We start from the raw sequence: 17,249 nt of genomic DNA on the forward strand, positions 1-17,249 counted from the left end.
AACAATATCATCACCAGGAGGAGCATAGGCATACACAGGTATGTCAGGTAGCAGTGACAGTGAAGGATGAAAAGGATCGCGAGGGTGAGGCAGGAGGAGGCCTAGACAATTCCCAAATTGAACCTTCTACTATCCGGTTAGCTAATATTGAATTGCTAAGGAGATTGGTCGCTATGCTTTCATATTTAGATGCATAACAATGAGAAGGCCTAACAAGGCTACTCACAGCTTTTAAAAGAATCTGTAGAGATATGTCACGATGTACAACCTTAGCCACATATGATTGGATGTCGGGGAATCCTTTCCTATAAAACAGCATCCTTATCACGGACATCCAGAGAATCAGGCCCAGGTAAAAGCAGAAATCCAATACATGCTGGAAAACCACCCAATTGAACCCAGTCAAAGTAGCTGGAGTTCACCAGTAGTATTATTGCTTAAACCTGACGGTTCAACTAGACTCTGTATAGATTATAGAAAGGTTAATGTAGTAATAAAGGCAGACCTCCTACCCAATACCTCTCTTGGAAGACTGTATTGACAGAATGGGCAGTGCCATGTTTCTTACAAAGATAGATTTGTTAAAGGAATGCTGACAAGTTCCTTGAACACCCCTTTAAAGGGGAACCGGTGGATGCATTGTACTTAGATTCCCAGAAGGCATTTGATAAGATGCCACATCAAAGGTTATTGCAGAAAATAAATGGTGTAGGGGGTGACATATTGCCATGGATAGAAGATTGGCGAGCTAACAGGAAACAGAGTAGGCATAAATAGGTCATTTTCTGGTTGGCAAGATGCAATGAGTGGTGTGCCCCAGGGATCTGTGCTGGGGCCTCAACTTTTTAAATTTATATAAATGACTTAGATGAAGGGACCAAAGGTATGGTTGCTAAATTTGCTGATGACACAGATAGGTAGGAAAGTAACTTGTGAAGAGAACATAAGGAGGTTACAAAAGGGATATAGATCAGTGAAGTGAGGGCAAAGACCTGGCAAATGGAGTATAATGTGGGAAATTGTCCACTTTGGCAGCAAGAATAAAAAAGCATATTATCTAAATGGTGAGAGATTGCAGAGCTCTGAGATGCAGAGAGATCTGGGTGTCCTAGTGCATGAATCACAAAAGGTTAGTATGCAGGTACAGCATGTAATTAGGAAAGCTAACAGAATTTTATCGTTTATCACGAGGGGAATTGAACACTCAAGTAGGGAGGTTATGCTTCAGCTATACAGGACATTGGTGAGAACACATCTGGAGTACTGTATATTGTACTGTTCTCCTTATTTAATGAAGGATTTAAATGCATTGGAGGCAGTACAGGGAAGGTTTACTAGACTAATAGCTGGAATGGCAGGGGGTGGGGGGTGGGGGGGAGGGGGCTGTCTTACGAGGAAAGATTGGACAGGCTAGGCTTGTATCTGCTGGAATTTAGAAGAGTAAGAGGCTACTTGATTGAAACATAAGATCCTGAGGGATCTTGACAGGGCAGATGTAGAAAGGATGTTTCCCCTTGTGGGAGAATCCAGAACTAGGGGTCACTGTTTAAAAATATGGCGTTGCCCGTTTAAGAGAGAGATGAGGAGAAATTTTTTCTCTGAGGGTCTTGAGTCTTTGGGATTCTCTTCCTCAAAAGGCGATGGAAGCAGAGTCTTTGAATATTTTTAAGGCAGAGGTAGATAGATTCTTGATAAGGGGGTGGAAGGGTAACGGGGGTAGGTGGAAATGTGGAGTAATTAGTTCAGCCATGAACTTATCTAATGGCGGAGCAGGCTTGAAGGCATGAGTGGGTTACTCCTGCTCTTAAGTCCTATGGTCGTATGTACTAAATTGAAGGAAGTACAAGTAAATCACTGCTTCACCTGGAAGGAGTGTTTGTGGCCTTGGAAAACGAAGAGAGGGGCGAAAGGGGCAGGTATTACACCTCCTATTATTGCATGGGAAGGTGCCGTGGTGTTGGGGGTGATGGAGGAGTGGACCAGGGTGTCATGGAGGGAACAATCCCTTCGGAATACTGACAGGAAAGGGTAGATGTGTTTGGCGGTGGCATCACGCTGGAGGTGACGGAAATGGCAGAGGATGATCCTTTGATGTGGAGGCTGGTGGGATGCAAAGCGAGGACAAGGGGAACCCTGTCACAGTTCCCCGAGGGAGGGGAAGGGGTGCGGGCTGAAGTGTGGGAAATAGGTCGGATACAGTTGTCAATCGGCCCTGTCAATCACGGGGTGGGGGGTGTTGGGGGGCAAATCCTCGGTTGAGGAAAAAGGAAGCCATGTCAGAATCACTGTTGTGGAAGGTTGCATCATCAGAACAGATGCGTGGAGACAGAGAAACTGGGAGAATGGGATGGAGTCCTTACAGGAAATAGGGTGCGAGGAAGTGTAGTGTAGCCGTGGGAGCCGGTGGGCTCCAGAAATGGAGACAGAAATGTCGAGGAAGGGAAGTGATGGAGATAAACCAGGTAAAAGGTGAGAGAAGGGTGGAAATTGGAAGCAAAATTGATAAAAGTTTTCCAGTGCTGGGCGAGAGCAGGAAGCAGCACCGATACAGTCATCAATGTACCGGAGAAAGATGAGGGAGGGGGCCTGTGTAGGACTGGAACGAGGAATGTTTGACATATCCTACAAAAAGACAGGCATAACTAAGACCCATGCGGGTATCCATAGCAACGCCTTTTACTTGAAGAAAGTGAGTGGAGTTGCAAGAGAAGTTGTTCAATGTGAGAACAAGTTCAGCCAGGCGGAGGGTGGTGGTGGTGGATGGGGACTAGTTGGGCCTCTGTTCAAGGAAGAAGCAAAGAACCCTCAGACTGTCCTGGTGGGGGATGGAGGTGTAGAGAGATTGGACATCCATAGTTAAGAGGCAGCGGTTAGGGCCAGGAAACTGGAAATTGTTCAAATAACGCAGGGCATCAGAAGAGTCACGGATGTAGGAGGAAAGAGACCGGACCGGTGAGAAAATGTAGAGTCAAGACAAGAAATAAGTTCAGTGGGGCAGGAACAAGCTGAAACAATGCATCTATTCAGACAATCCTGTTTGTGGATTTTGGGAAGGAGGTCGAAGTGGGCTGTCTGAGGTTCTAGAACGGAGGTTGGAAGCTGTAGAGGGAAGATCTCCAGAGGTGAGTGACAGTCCTGGAGACAATGGCTTGATGTTCAATGGTGGGGCCATGGCCCAGGGGGAGGCAGGAGCTAGTATCTGAGAGTTGGCGCTCAGCCTCTGCAAGGTAGAGGTCGGTACGCCAGACAACTGCACCACCCACCAGCAGGTTTGATCACAATGTCAGGGTTAGACCGGAATGCAGTCAGTTCAGAGGGGGAACAGGTTAGAGTGAGCGAGGGGAGTGGAGAAATTGAGACAGCTGATGTCAAGTCAACAGTTCTCAATGAAAAGATCAAGAGTGGGTAACAGGCCAGAGGAAGGGGTCCAGGTGGAGGGAGCACACTGGAGGCAGGTGAAAGGGTGCGCAGGTTGAGGAGAGGACTCCTGGTCAAAGAAGTGATCCCATAGGCGAAGACAACGGAAGAGCTCAACGTCATGCGGAGCGTGAAATTCATTGAGGTGGGGATGTAAAGGGATAAAACTGAGTCCTTTCTGAAGTACAGATCGTACAGCGTCAGAGATGGGACGGACAGAGGGTATAGTGAATATACGGCAAGGGGTCAGATTAGGAGGGATGGGGTCAGAGGGAAGTGAAGGGAAAGAAGGATCTAGAGGGGCACTGGAGCTATCAAGGTACAGTGTGCCATTCAGTAATCTCTGCCCTTTCATTTATTCAGAACACAAACATTCTACACTTAGCAAAATCTTTCAACAGCAGAATAATCCAAGAAAGCATTCCCCCCAACTCATCTAATCTAACCCAAGGATAACTGCTGTGTATTTTATTTGCACGTTCAAAAGCATAAATATATGAAGATGCTTCAAAATGTATTCCCTACCCAGGTCCATACTGAAAACAAAAACAAAGCAAACAACGTTTTAGCAAACTATTTTCTAAGTATTTTATTTTAAGTAGCTTTTGTGGTATAAGGCTCCCAATCTTCCACGCTCCTACATTTGTATCAAATCTCTAATTATCAATACCTCTCGTAGACATTTCAAGCCTTTTGCGGCTTTTTCCTCTTTATTCAAATATTCTCTAAAGCGTCTTTTATTCAAACAGGAAAATGCTAATATTGACATGAGTTATATTTCAGCACACAAGTAGATCTAAAAGGACTTTCTTTTATGGCCCAAATTATACTGGGCAGAAATTTATATGCCCCCCCCCCCCCCCCAAAAAAAGAGCAGGATGATGGCCAGCCCCGGGGGGGTGGGGGGAGCGCAAGATGGAGCAGAAGCTCGGGGACCCCTTTCCGACCTGCCCGCCCCAGGCCAATCAAGGCCCTTAAGTAGCCAGTTAATGACCACTTATGGGCCTCCACCCACCACCACGGGGATTTTACCCTTGGCTGACGAGCCGCCCAAGCCCGAGAAAAGCCGCCTGTTAAAAGTTGGTGGCTTTCTGATAGCCGAGGGGTGGCCCCTCCTAATTCAGCACCTTATGCCCAGAAGGCTGCCCCCAATGCCACAACCACCCGCAAGCAACCACCCTTGCCTTGCTGGGGCCCGACCGATTGCCCCCCAGCAAGGCCCCAAAAATTTACCAGTTCTCCAGGGCTCCCTGACATCTTGCGTCTTCAGCTAGGTTGCAGTCCCAGCAGTGGCCACTGCTCCTAGTGGCACTGCTGGGACAGAGATTTGCCAGCCCATTGATTGGCCAGCAGCTCCATTAGGCATGACGTCCTGCCTCAATGAGGTGGAATCCCACCTCAGAACCAATTAAAGGCCTGGGGACTGTAAAACGCATTCTGGATCCCCAGGCCAGGCAGAGGCAGGTTTGCCACTGACTTTCCAGTTGGTGGACAGCTCCCGTCCTATGGGGGTAAAATTCAGCCCTGGGTCTTAGAAGAGCACTACAATAATTTTCTTGTTCTGTGGCTGCAGTTCCAGGATCTGTCCACTGCATGCTTTAGGCTCTCATAACTTCGAAATAGTTAATCCCATTGAATCCTCAGAGGTTAACCTCAATATATTGTGTGAAATCTAAGGTTGGGTTGGGCATGCAACCATGGGCTCCTGTTCTCTACAATTTACTAAGTGAATGATTTTGTGAATGAACAAACACTGCACACTGTCTGTAAAAGAATATTGCCTACTCTAGTTTCACAAACAAATATATTGGTACAGAAACCCTAAGAACTAAAACTGACATTACACAAAGCTGCTAGTGTCCACTCTGACACAAAGGTAGCTCTGCAAAACATATTGAAAGAGCAGTGCAGTACAGTTAAATTTATTACTCAAATTATAGGGAATTTCACATCAACTTACAACTAGTAAATGAGAAAGTAAATATTCTATTTTTTCCTCGTCAATTAATTTTATTCCACCATGAACACCATGTTGCTGGAACATAGTTAGAGGAATGTTGCTCTCCAGTACCTTACCCAGATAGCCTTCTGTTTATGCTGAAGCTTACATAGTGAGTTCAGTGAGCTATTTTGTTGTCAAAACCATCACATTGAGCCTGAAAACTTGGCCTCATCAACATCCATAGATCTGCACTTGAAGCAAGGGTCACAGGATATCAATGACATTGATAAAAATGTCCCTCCCTCATCCAGGCTGTTGCAGTCACTACAAGTGACTGCAATGAGATCAGCTCATGCAGCACAGACATGGGATTGAACATGGGACTTTCCTAGCCTGTGAGATTCAGCTTCTCACTGGATAAACCATTGAGCCATTAGGGAACTCCTCAACATTAATTTAAAAACAGAATTCAGTGCCCATAAGGACAATTTATCAAGTTTACATCAATCTGATAACTGAGATAGTGTACCCACTAAAATAGGAAAGTAAATGAAATCCCTAAAACAGCATTTGACATTAAAGCAGAATATTTTAACAAGATTTATTTCAAACTGTCAAGATTTAGAAAACAAGTATAAAATTTCAGTTGTTGACCAATGTCTGATTACAGAATTCAGGTTGTTCCTGTGTATAGTTACAAATTCTAAGGAACACATTCCAAGCATTTATGCATACAGTTCCTTAAGGAGGAAACAGAAGAAATACAAGATGAGTTGTGAGATTTTAAAATATACAACTGGCAGCTTTAACTTAAATCCTATTCAATTAGAAAGGACACAAGTTTAATGAATTTACGTTTATGGTTACATAAAAATGAAATACAGTACAATACCTTGCAGTTTCACCACTGATACAAGAGACTTCTTTCCAAAATAAAATACAAAGCATAAGTCTATGTCTATTGCTGCAAGGAAACATCCCAGACTATTTTACAACTTAGAATTTTCAAGTAATAAATGGAGGTAAAAACAAATATAAACAATATTAAAATCTTAAAATTCAGCACATGATTAAAATCCACCATCCAGGTTTAAATACTGTGAAGTCTCTGAATTCTCTGCACCCCATTTTACAAATTACATTGTATACATATCTGATCAAAGGTTTGTAGCCCAGACCGGAAGGATAATAATCCTTCATACACATAATGTAACTAGAATTAGCCTCAGTGAAAAAGCATGGAATTACATGATTAAAATGAAGTTTAAAAACATGGAGTTACTCTACAAAGAAAATTACAGCATTTACAAATACGCAACCTGGTGCATTAGCAAAATGTTGTATACAAATAGTAACGTATCACCATAACTACAGAATGTATGCTAAATTTAAAAGGTTGTAGAATGACAAGGCACTGTTACTGGTAGAGGTCAATGGCAATTTACACTCGGTTAGATCACATTCTGCCAATTCTGTTCTACCAACTTTTGTTATATGCTCCTGTTTACACACAAAATACTGCAAACTGTTCTCACCAAATAGGTTACAAAATTAGTTTCATCAAGTATGCATCAGCTCTCGAAGAGGTAATTCAAGGCCCTAGGGTTCATGCTTGTATTGGAGTAACAACATGCTACCAAATATTCTCACATCACTATGAAACCAAGAGTTCAAACAAAACTTACTCTTGCAATTTTTTTTTATTATTCTGTAACAATTTTATAATGCCCTTTATAAAAAGTTATCTGCTAGACGTTTTAAAGCCTGTTCATACAATTGCATGGTGACGTTATCAAGCATCATTTGCGAGAGAGAATAATATTTAATTTTTCTTGTTTCATACAGTTACCAAAAAGTGATACTGTTGACATTTTTATGTTTTAAATGCATAGCTTTATATGGCCTATTCAACTTCATGCTGGTGAAAAATAGTGGTCAACAAAAGATGGCCTGTATTGGAATTGCCAGAATACAAGGTTCAGGTAGAATTATTAAAAATAAATGAATACAAAATGTAGAGAAACGCTGTACATAAAATAATTATTGTCTACAACCAGAACTTAAAAGAATTTCTTATACCAGTCTGTTAACTGCCAAGCTGTTACGTCATACATCTGACTGAATGCTGTGGAAATTCTTTTTTGCTTCCTTCCTAAACTGTTGTATTATTTCTGTTTAAAAAAAATCTAAAAGACAATGCTATTTAAGGGCAATTTAACAAAAATGTATGGTACAAAAATTAAAAATCTTCAATTTAGAAAATTTGAATACTGTTTCCAAAGAAATATAATTAACGCATGCCATAAGTCCAATAATTAAATGTATTCACCATTTCATGTTATTTAATAGCACCTTTACATGAAAATGTAATTTTATCAAAAGGCTGAGTAAAAATTGTACAAATTTATCTTGCATACACAATTTGTGGTTTTGCTATATACAGTATAGCTAAACTAAGAATAGTTTAAAAAGGGACAGCTCGCTCTATACTATAAACAGTTTTATGAAATGGATCTGTGAACTATTAGTTAATGTTCTATAGCCTCATTATTATAGGATTGTGCTAATCATAACTTTTTTGGGACATCTAAATAATTATATAATTTGAATCATAGGTCATTTACAGCAATTTATGTATTATACAAATTTGAACATTTTTCCTTTAACATGAGATATAAAATGAGATAAGGCTAACTTCCCTAAGGCACAACTCCAACTTTCATCACATACATCAATCTCAAGAATCCCATCCATTTTATAAGCTTCATTCATAGAACAGAAACAAAATTGTACACACGCGGCAATAGAAGAAAAAAACATTCTACAACAACATATTTATTCGGGGTTCATTTATAATTATAAATTGCCATTTATAATTTGGTAAAAAAGCAAAAAAAAAAGCATTTTTTTGGGATGGAGATTGAAACAATTATAATTGCACAGTACCTGGAGTTGTTCTTTCAGATGAAAGGTAGACAAAAATAACTTGTGTATGTCCTATGGGGAGAGCTCACTTATCAACTCATATCTAAAGTTCCTTCTTTTTTCCAAAATACACATCAGTTTGCTATCCTGTATTGCCGTTCAATCAATTTTACATAATTTTCATGTACATATGTAGAAATACACATTCATCAATTAAGGTGAAAGCAACACGAAATGTTGCTGAAAAGGGAGTTTTCCACCCAAACATTTCTAGTGTTAGTTAATTTATCAGAAACATCAACTGTTCAAAATTCTACAGCACTGAGAAAATTTCCAAAAGGCAGCTCTGGACAGATCACATTGTTTTCACTATATACGTTCCACACATTTATATTGGTTTTGACTTGCATAAAGCATATATACAAGTCTTCTGCAGCTCATCTGGATAAAGGCGTTCACAGCGCTCTCCAAATAGAGAATGTAATTTATATTTTACATTCAAAACTCCAATTATAAACAAATCTTTTCCCTGGTTCCCACTAAAACTATTACAGGATTACAGGAACTCTAATTAGCAGAAATATTTTGCCAGACCTCTCATGTTTTCTGTAAAATAAAAGTTTTACTGTAAAAATAGTAAAGTCAAAAAGTGACACTTTAGAATTTTATTGCAAGGTAACTCCAAGCAATTTTCTGCAGTAAGTAACAATAGACTATAGCTCCATTATTACTTTGCATTCACTTTTCAAACTTCCAAATTCAAGGTGAAAATAAAAGGGATTCAATATCTTGTGTGATAGATAGTACTGTTCACGTAAGACAAACCTGTTTCTTATTGCTAGTTAAAAATATATAAAAAAGACTAAATCTAGCCACTTTGAAAACAAACCAGGGTGCAAAAATTTGTAAAGACTTCACAGTAACTTTCTACAACCATGGCAGTATTTGCTTTCATTTGCAAGATGCACCTGTCAGGGAACCCCTCAAGGAGACAGCAGTACGTTTCCAGTCTTTTCCATCTTTTTACCCTTGGACAATGCTGCAACTTGTTTCAGCAATTCTCGATTTTTGGCCTATGAAAAAATAGTAACTATACAATGATCAGTTTAAAACACAAGTATTGTAATACTAAGTTATATGAAATGTGTATCACATAAAAAAAAACCAAAGTATTTTAGAGACACACTCAAAGGCCATCTCATCTCTCTGCTTAATACATTAAGTTTTTTTTATTCATTCATGGGATGTAAGCGTTGCTGCCTAAGCCAGCATTTATTATAACAGCCTAAATAGACTAAAAAGGTTCTCATCCACACTATAGTGTGGACTGGATAATCAATGTAATTGGATTTGAATTGTATGGTTAATAGAGGATAACACAGATATGAGATACATTTAGTTAACCCAAATAGTTTTAAAAAAATTTAGGGATAGTAACCATTTTTCAAATACTCATTAAAAAAGGGTAAAATTTTTAATCACATTTGGAGACTGTCCAGGTCGGTGTTCTTGGTTGCTGTTCGTATTTGAGGTCTCCAATAGGCAAGAGGATTTAACTTACACTGATGAGAAATACGGTTGCAGCCGCCAAAGTGATTAAGCAGTTAATGAAACTTGTGGCAATGTTTTTTAAATGGTGAAAAAAGTAGCTTTCCACTTATTTGTTAATCAAGGGGTTTTAAACATGTTTTCACATGTATTTTCAGCACTTCATTGTGTACATCTATCTACATATCTTACTAACTGGAGGAGGCTCCATGAACATTCTATCCTGAATGTGTCCAGCATGCAAATAAAAAATACAAGGTTGAAGCATTTGCAACAATTTCAAGCCAAAAATGTTAAGTGGACAACCTTTCTCTGCCTCGTTCCAAGGTCCCCGCCATTACAGATGCTAGTCTTCAGCAAATTCACATTATTCCACATGACACCAAGAAACAGCTGGACATAGCAAAGGATATGGGCCCTGACAACATTGTGACTGTGGTAAAGAACAAGTCAAGCCTTTAGCCAAGCTGTTTCAGTACAGCTCCAACATTGGCATCTACTGAACATTGTGGAAAATTGCTGAGATATGTCCAGTACACAAAATGCTGGACAAATTTGCCAATTACCACCATATCAGTCTACTCTGAATCATCAGCAAACAATTACAGTCACCTCTACATTGGGGAGACCAAACACAGAGTGGGCAATTGCTTTGCGCAACACCTCCACTCAGTCCAAAAGCATGACTACGAGCTTCCAGTTGCTTGCCATTTCAACACACACCCCTACTCTCATGCCCACATTTCTGTCCTTGGCCTGCTGCAGTGTTCCAGTGAACATCAATGCAGCATCAAGGAGCAGCACCTGATCTTTTGCTTAGACATTCTACAGTCTCACGGGACTCTACCTCGAGTTCAACAATTTCAGAGCACGACTGGCCTTCTTTTCTATTTTTTTTTACCATGTGCCTGCTTTTCATATGGACAGAGCTGCTCATTACTCTGCCATTAACACTTTCTCTGGAGTAATGCTTTGTCTTTCACCACAAGCATCAACACGTTCTTTGCTCTGGTCCCATGACAGCTTTGTTATTTAATCTCTCCTGTCCTATCACACACCTTCCCTTTTGTTTTCTTCCCCACCAACCCCACCCCACTTCACTTGCTTAAAACCTATTTCTTTTCTAACCGTTGCCAGCTCTGATGAAAGGCCAGAGACCTGAAATGTTAACTCTGCTTCTCGCTCCACAGCTGCTACCTGACCTGCTAAGTATTTCCAGCACTTTGTGTTTTTATTATGTCAAGTGATAGTTGTGTTTACTAGTGTAACTAGCATCAGCCAATGATATCTCCAAAAAGAGAGCCAAACCATTCCCCCTCATCATTCGGTGACATTACCAATGCCAGGTCTTCCACAATTAAGATTCCCAAAGGTCACCACTGACTAAAATTCATCTGGACCAACCACAAACTGTCATGACTACTAGAGCAAAAGACAAGGCTGATGTATTTGCAAACACTTCAACCAGAAATGCCAAGTGGATGATCCATCTTGGCCTCCTCCTAAGGCCTTCAGCATCACTGATGCCAGTCTTCAGCCAATTCAATGCGCAACGACAACTTATACTTATATAGTACCTTTAACATAATAAAAACATTGCAAGGCGCTCCACAGGAGCACTATAATACAAAATATATCAGACAGCCACATGGAGAAATTAGGTCAGATGACCAAAAGCTTGGTCAAAGATGTAGGTCTTAAGGAGTATCTTAAAAGGAGGAAAGTGAGATAAAGAGACTGAGAAGTGTAGGGAGGAAATTCCAGAGCTCAGGCAACTCACAGCGCGGTCATCAGTGGTGGAGCAATTTAAATTGGGGATGCTCAAAAAGGACAGAACTAGTTAAGCACACATATTTGAGGGTTGTGGCGCTGGCAGAGATTACAGAGATAGGGAGGGGCGAGGCCATGGAGGATTTGAAAACAAGGATCAGAATTTTAAAATCAAGATGTTGCTTGACCAGGTGACAACATAGGTCAGCAAGCACAGGGGTGATAGGTCTTGATGCAAGTTAAGACGTGGGCAGAGTCTTGGATGCCCTCATGTTTCCAAAGGGTAGAATATGGGAGACCAGCCAGGAATGCATTGGAATAATCAAGTCTAGAGGTAACAAAGGCATGGATGAGGGTTTTAGCAATACCAGATGAGACCTGGGCGAAGTTGAGCGACATTACGTAGGTGAAAATAGGTGGCGTTAGTGACGGCACGACTATGCGATCGGAAGCTTGTCTCAGGATCAAATATGACACCTAGCTTGCATACCAACTGTTTTCAGGGAGAGAGCTGGAATCAAGAGATAGGGAACGGAATTTGGAGCGTGGACCAAAAACAATGGCTTGGGATTTCCAGTATTTTAATTGGAGGAAATTTTGCTCATCCAGTACTGGATGTCAGATAAGCAGTCTAATCATTTAGCAACAGTGGAGTCGTCGAGAGGGCTGATGGTGAGGTAGAGCTGTGTGTCATCAGCATAAATATGAAAACGAACGCTGTGCTTTAGGATGATGATGCTCACCTCAGCATGTAGATGAGGAATAGGAGGAAGCCAAAGATAGACCCTTGGGGAACACCAGAGGTACCGTTGCAGGAGTGGGAAGGGAAGCTACTGCAAGTGCTACTCTAGCTATGGATGAGATAAAGAAGAATGGAACCAGGTGAGAACAGTCTCACCCAGCTAAACAACAGTGGAGGCACTGGAGAAGGATGATGTGGTCAACTGTGTCAAAGGCTGCAGACAGATCGAGAAGCACAAAGATGGATCTCGCTCCACGTGATATCAAGAAACAGCTGGATACAGCAAAGGCTATGGATCCTGACAACATCCAGCTGTAGTACTGAAGACTTGTGCTCCAGAACTAGCTGCACCTCAAGCAAAGATGTTCCAGTACAGCTACTGATCTCTGCTTGTTCCAGGTCCCGTTTACCGGGTGGTGGAGGCACCCCTCCACCCACTTTGTTCGGCGGAGAGTTTCATATGTTGACTTTTTTTTATTAAAATAAAACCACCCAGTTTGTATATTTTGGCATCTACCTGACAATGTGGAAAATTGCCCAGGTACTTCCTGTCCATGAAAAGCAGGACAAATCCAATCCGGCCAATTACCACCCTATCAGTTTACTTTCAATCATCAGCAAAGCAATGGAAGATGCTGTCGACAGTGCTATCAAACAGCACTTACTCGGCAATAATCTGCTCACCGATGTTCAGATTGGGTTCCACCAGGGCCACTTGGCTCCAGACCTCATTACAGCCTTGGTCGAAAGTTGGACAAAAAAATTAGATAAATTCCAGAGGTGAGACAAGAGTGACTGCTCTTGGCATCAAGGCAGCATTTGACTAGCATCAAGGAGCCTGAGCAAAGTTCAAGTTAATGGGAATCAAAAAGGAAAACTCCACTGGTTGGAGGCACAACTTTCCTGATCTAGATAGGTGATGGCATTCCCAAGAATTTGCTACATTTGTTTTTCTAGTTGGTTGAATTCATGGGTTTGGGAGGTGCTGCAGAAAAAGCCTCAAGGATTTACTGCAGTGCAGTATATAGTAAACACTGCAACCATGGCACTCGAATAGTGGAAGTGGTGGATGTTAGGCGAGTGGATGAGCAGGTGATCAAGCAGACTGCTTTGTCCGGCATGGTGTTGAGCTTCTTGCCTGTGGCAACTGTATCTAACCAGGCATCATCACTTGCTGACATGCGCCTTGTAGATGGTAGAGAGGCTGGGGGAAGTCAGGAGATGAGCCATTTGCTGTAGAAAGCCCAGCCTTTATTATATTTATTCATGGGATGTGGTTGTAGGAGGCCAATCATCTCAGCCCCAGGACATCACTGCAAGAGCTCCTCAGTGTACTGTCCGAGGCCCAACCATTCCTCCATCATAAGATCAGAAGTTGAGATGTTCGCAGAATGTTCAGTTCCATTCGCAACTCCTCAGATACCAAAGCAGTCTGTGCCCACATGCAGCAAGACCTGGACAACATTCAGGCTTGGGCTGATAAGTAACAAAAAACACTAGTTCCACACAGGTGCCATGCAATAACCATCTCCAACAAGAAAGAATCGAAACAATCTCCCCATGACATTCACCAGCATTACCATTGCCAAGTACCTCACCATCAATAGCCTGGGGGTTACCACTGACCAGAAACTTAACTGGACGAGCCATATAAATACTGTGGTTACAAGAGCAGATCAGAAGCTGGGAATTCTGTGGCGAGTAACTCACCTCCTGACTCTCCAAAGTCTGTCCACCATCTTACAAAAGAACATAAGAAATAGGAGCAGCAGTAGGCCATTCAGTCCCTCAAGCCTGCCCCGCCATTCAATAAGATCATGGCAGATCAGCCCCAGGCCTCAACTCCTCTTTCAGGCCTGCTCAGCATAACACTCCACTCCAAGATTTCAAAAATTTATCTACCTCCTCCTTAAATACATTTAGTGACTTAGCCTCCACAATTGTCTGAGGTAGAGAATTCCAGAGCTTCACCACCCTCAGAGAAGAAATTCCTTCGCATCTCAGTTTTAAATGTGTGACCCCCTTGAAGTCATAAGTCAGGACTGCGATGGAATACTCCCAACTTGCAGCTCCAACAACACTCAAGAAGCTCAACACCATCCAGGACACAGCAGCTGGCTGGATTGGCACCACATCCACCACCGACACACAGTGGCAGCAGTGTGCATCATCCACAAGATGCACTGCAGCAACTTGGCAAGGTTTCTTCGAATGCACCTTCCAAACCCACAACCTCTACCACCTAGAAGAACAAGGGCAGTAGGAGCATGTGACCACCACCACCCCCAAATTCTCCAAGTCATAGACCATCCTGACTTGGAACTACATTTCTATTCCTTGTAAGTGGGAAAACATCATGGAACTCCCTCCCCAATAGCACTGAGAGAGTACCTACAGCACACAGACCGCAGCAGTTCAAAAAGATGGTTCATCATCACATTGTCAAGGGCAAATAGGGACGGGCAATAAATGCTGGCATCGTCATTGATGCTCACATCCCATGAATGAATAAAATAAAGGCTGGGTTTTCTACAGCAAATGGCTCATCTCCCAACTTCCCCATGCCTCTCCACCATCTACAAGGCGCATGTCAGAAAGTGATGGACTGCCTGTTTAGGTACAGTTGCCACATGCAAACAGCTCAACACGATGTAGGACAAAGCAGTCTGCTTGATTGCCTGCTCATCTACTCGCCTAACATCCACCACTTCCACTATTCTAGTGCCATGGCTGCAGTGTGTACTATCTACTGCACTGCAGTACATCCTTAAGACTTTTTCTGCAGCACCTCCCAATCCACAAACCCTACCACCTAGAAAAACAAATGTAGCAAATTCTTGGGAATGTCGTCACCTATCTAGGCCAGGAAAGTGCACACCCAGTGTGATTTTCCATCTATTAACTTGAAGCAGATAATTTACATTAAATGCTTTAAGGCAGGAAAACACAATAGGATTCAATTGACCGTGGGAATGAAGATAGGTAGGAGGGGTTTGGGAGTGGGCAATGGTGGAGGGAAGCAGAAGGGAGCTACCAGAGTGCTCAAGAGGAAGGAGGCTATTGGGTAGGAACATGGTGGAGGGCAGAGGCTGATGCGTTAAGGAGGCAAATAGTTTGGGTCTCCTTCTACATCGTTTTGCTCACATGGCTACTAAACAATGCTCCCCCAAATAATGTCAAAGTACAGCAAGCCCCAGTATTCCATGCCTGCCCCTCCATATTCTTTTGGATCCCAACAACAATCTCCCTAGACTTCCCCTAATCACAGATCCCTCTCTGTGCTCACAAATCCCTTATCCCCATTCCCTGATTTCAATGTGTTTCCACTTTGATTCCAGATGACGTCCTCCACGCATTCCAACACTGGAACACACCATGAAAATGCTGTTGGGCCCAAAGACCCCACCTCTGCCAGATCCCCTTCCCAGTGCTTCCAAGGACAGTCTTGAAGCTAATGGTCATGATCCTTCATATTAATTGGCTAACATTCTTGTTCTTATAAAATGGCAAATTCACAGTCAGCAATGGGGGCGGCACAGTGGCTAGCACCGCAGCCTCACCGCTCCAGCGACCCGGGTTCAATTCTGGGTACTGCCTGTGTGGAGTTTGCAAATTCTCCCTGGGTCTGCGTGGGTTTTCTTCGGGTGCTCCGGTTTCCTCCCACAGCCAAAAGACTTGCAGGTTGGTAGGTAATTGGCCATTATAAATTGCCCCTAGTATAGGTAGGTGGTAGGGAAACATAAGGACAGGTGGGGATGTGGTAGGAATATGGGATTAGTGTAGGATTAGTATAAAATGGGTGGTTGATGGTAGGCACAGACTCGGTGGGCCGAAGGGCCTGTTTCAGTGCTGTATCTCTAAATAAAAAAAAAAAATGAAGAGATCTACTGCAATGTTATTAGAAGTCTTGCATATAGTACACACTTCCTTTCTACAAACCACACCTCTTGTGTCATAATTCTAAGCCATACCTTTTTGGCTAATGTTTAGCATTAAAAATTCATATGTTAATATTTATAATGGAATTCAGTATATAAACATTTTTATCTAAACTACTGCTGTGGGTCATGGGATAATGGCATGCTCTGGCCAGTTATGTGACACTGTAGCCTGAATCTATTATCTCAACTTGACTGAAGAATGATGGCATTAGTGTTTATGCAGTCATTCTGATCACCATCCAACGATGAAACATTGTTTAGAAGTATTTTATCTTTGTGCAAATGTATTGATATGAGCTCAACTAAACAAGTTTCTAATTTCAAACAAGTTTGTTGCAGCAAAAACATTACAAAGCATGGCAAGCTTTACAATAAATATGAAATTCATAAATAGATGTGGTAACAGATGACTAACATGCAGAGACTTAGACATTTCACACCAGGCATCAGCTGGACAATTGTAAGTCATGTCAAATAAATGCCCAAGTATCAGTGTCTAAAAATTTTAATTATTTTACATAACTAAATACTGTAAAGTTAGGTTAGTGCAGACAAAAGAAAATATTGCAATTATTTTTAAAAATTGGTAAATACCTGTAGCTGTTCCACTACATCTTTGTGAGCTTTCTCCATGTTGTTCATTTTTGTTCGAAGATTAGACTCCTGGTATTGAAAATCTGCCTTCAACTCAGTCAACTTTGAGGAACAAATAAAAAGCACTTAAAAGCACAGAAACCCCAGTTTGTCCTACAAAATGCTTCATAGATATATTTTTAAAATTTTTCCAATTTCTTGCCCTGAAAGAATCAACTGGCACTTTGTCGAAGTAGGTATTCTTCACAAAAGTGAGCACTGGTAATTATTTGATCAGATCATACAGCATTTATAAACACAACTCTATTTCACCTGATGATGCACATAGCAAGAGGCACTAGGCAGCAATCAAAGTGAATCGTGGCTGATT

At 41.7% G+C, this 17,249-nt stretch overlaps 1 protein-coding gene across 4 annotated transcripts in view; it reads right to left on the reverse strand.

Annotated features, from left to right (window-relative positions):
• Positions 1-5,946: 5,946 nt before the first annotated feature.
• Positions 5,947-17,249, reverse strand: part of fam76b (family with sequence similarity 76 member B) — a 43,679-nt gene continuing 32,376 nt past the window's right edge. For all 4 annotated transcript variants that reach the window (XM_068034038.1, XM_068034036.1, XM_068034037.1 and 1 more), the window contains exons 9-10: positions 16,880-16,981; positions 5,947-9,357 (exon numbers count right to left, since the gene is read on the reverse strand). In XM_068034038.1, the coding sequence (XP_067890139.1) occupies positions 9,268-9,357; positions 16,880-16,981 (192 nt within the window). In that variant the 3' untranslated portion in view covers positions 5,947-9,267. The remainder of the gene's footprint in view (positions 9,358-16,879; positions 16,982-17,249) is intronic.

Source organism: Heterodontus francisci, chromosome 6 (genome assembly GCF_036365525.1).
Source record: "Heterodontus francisci isolate sHetFra1 chromosome 6, sHetFra1.hap1, whole genome shotgun sequence".
NCBI classification, from domain to species: Eukaryota; Metazoa; Chordata; class Chondrichthyes; order Heterodontiformes; family Heterodontidae; genus Heterodontus; species Heterodontus francisci.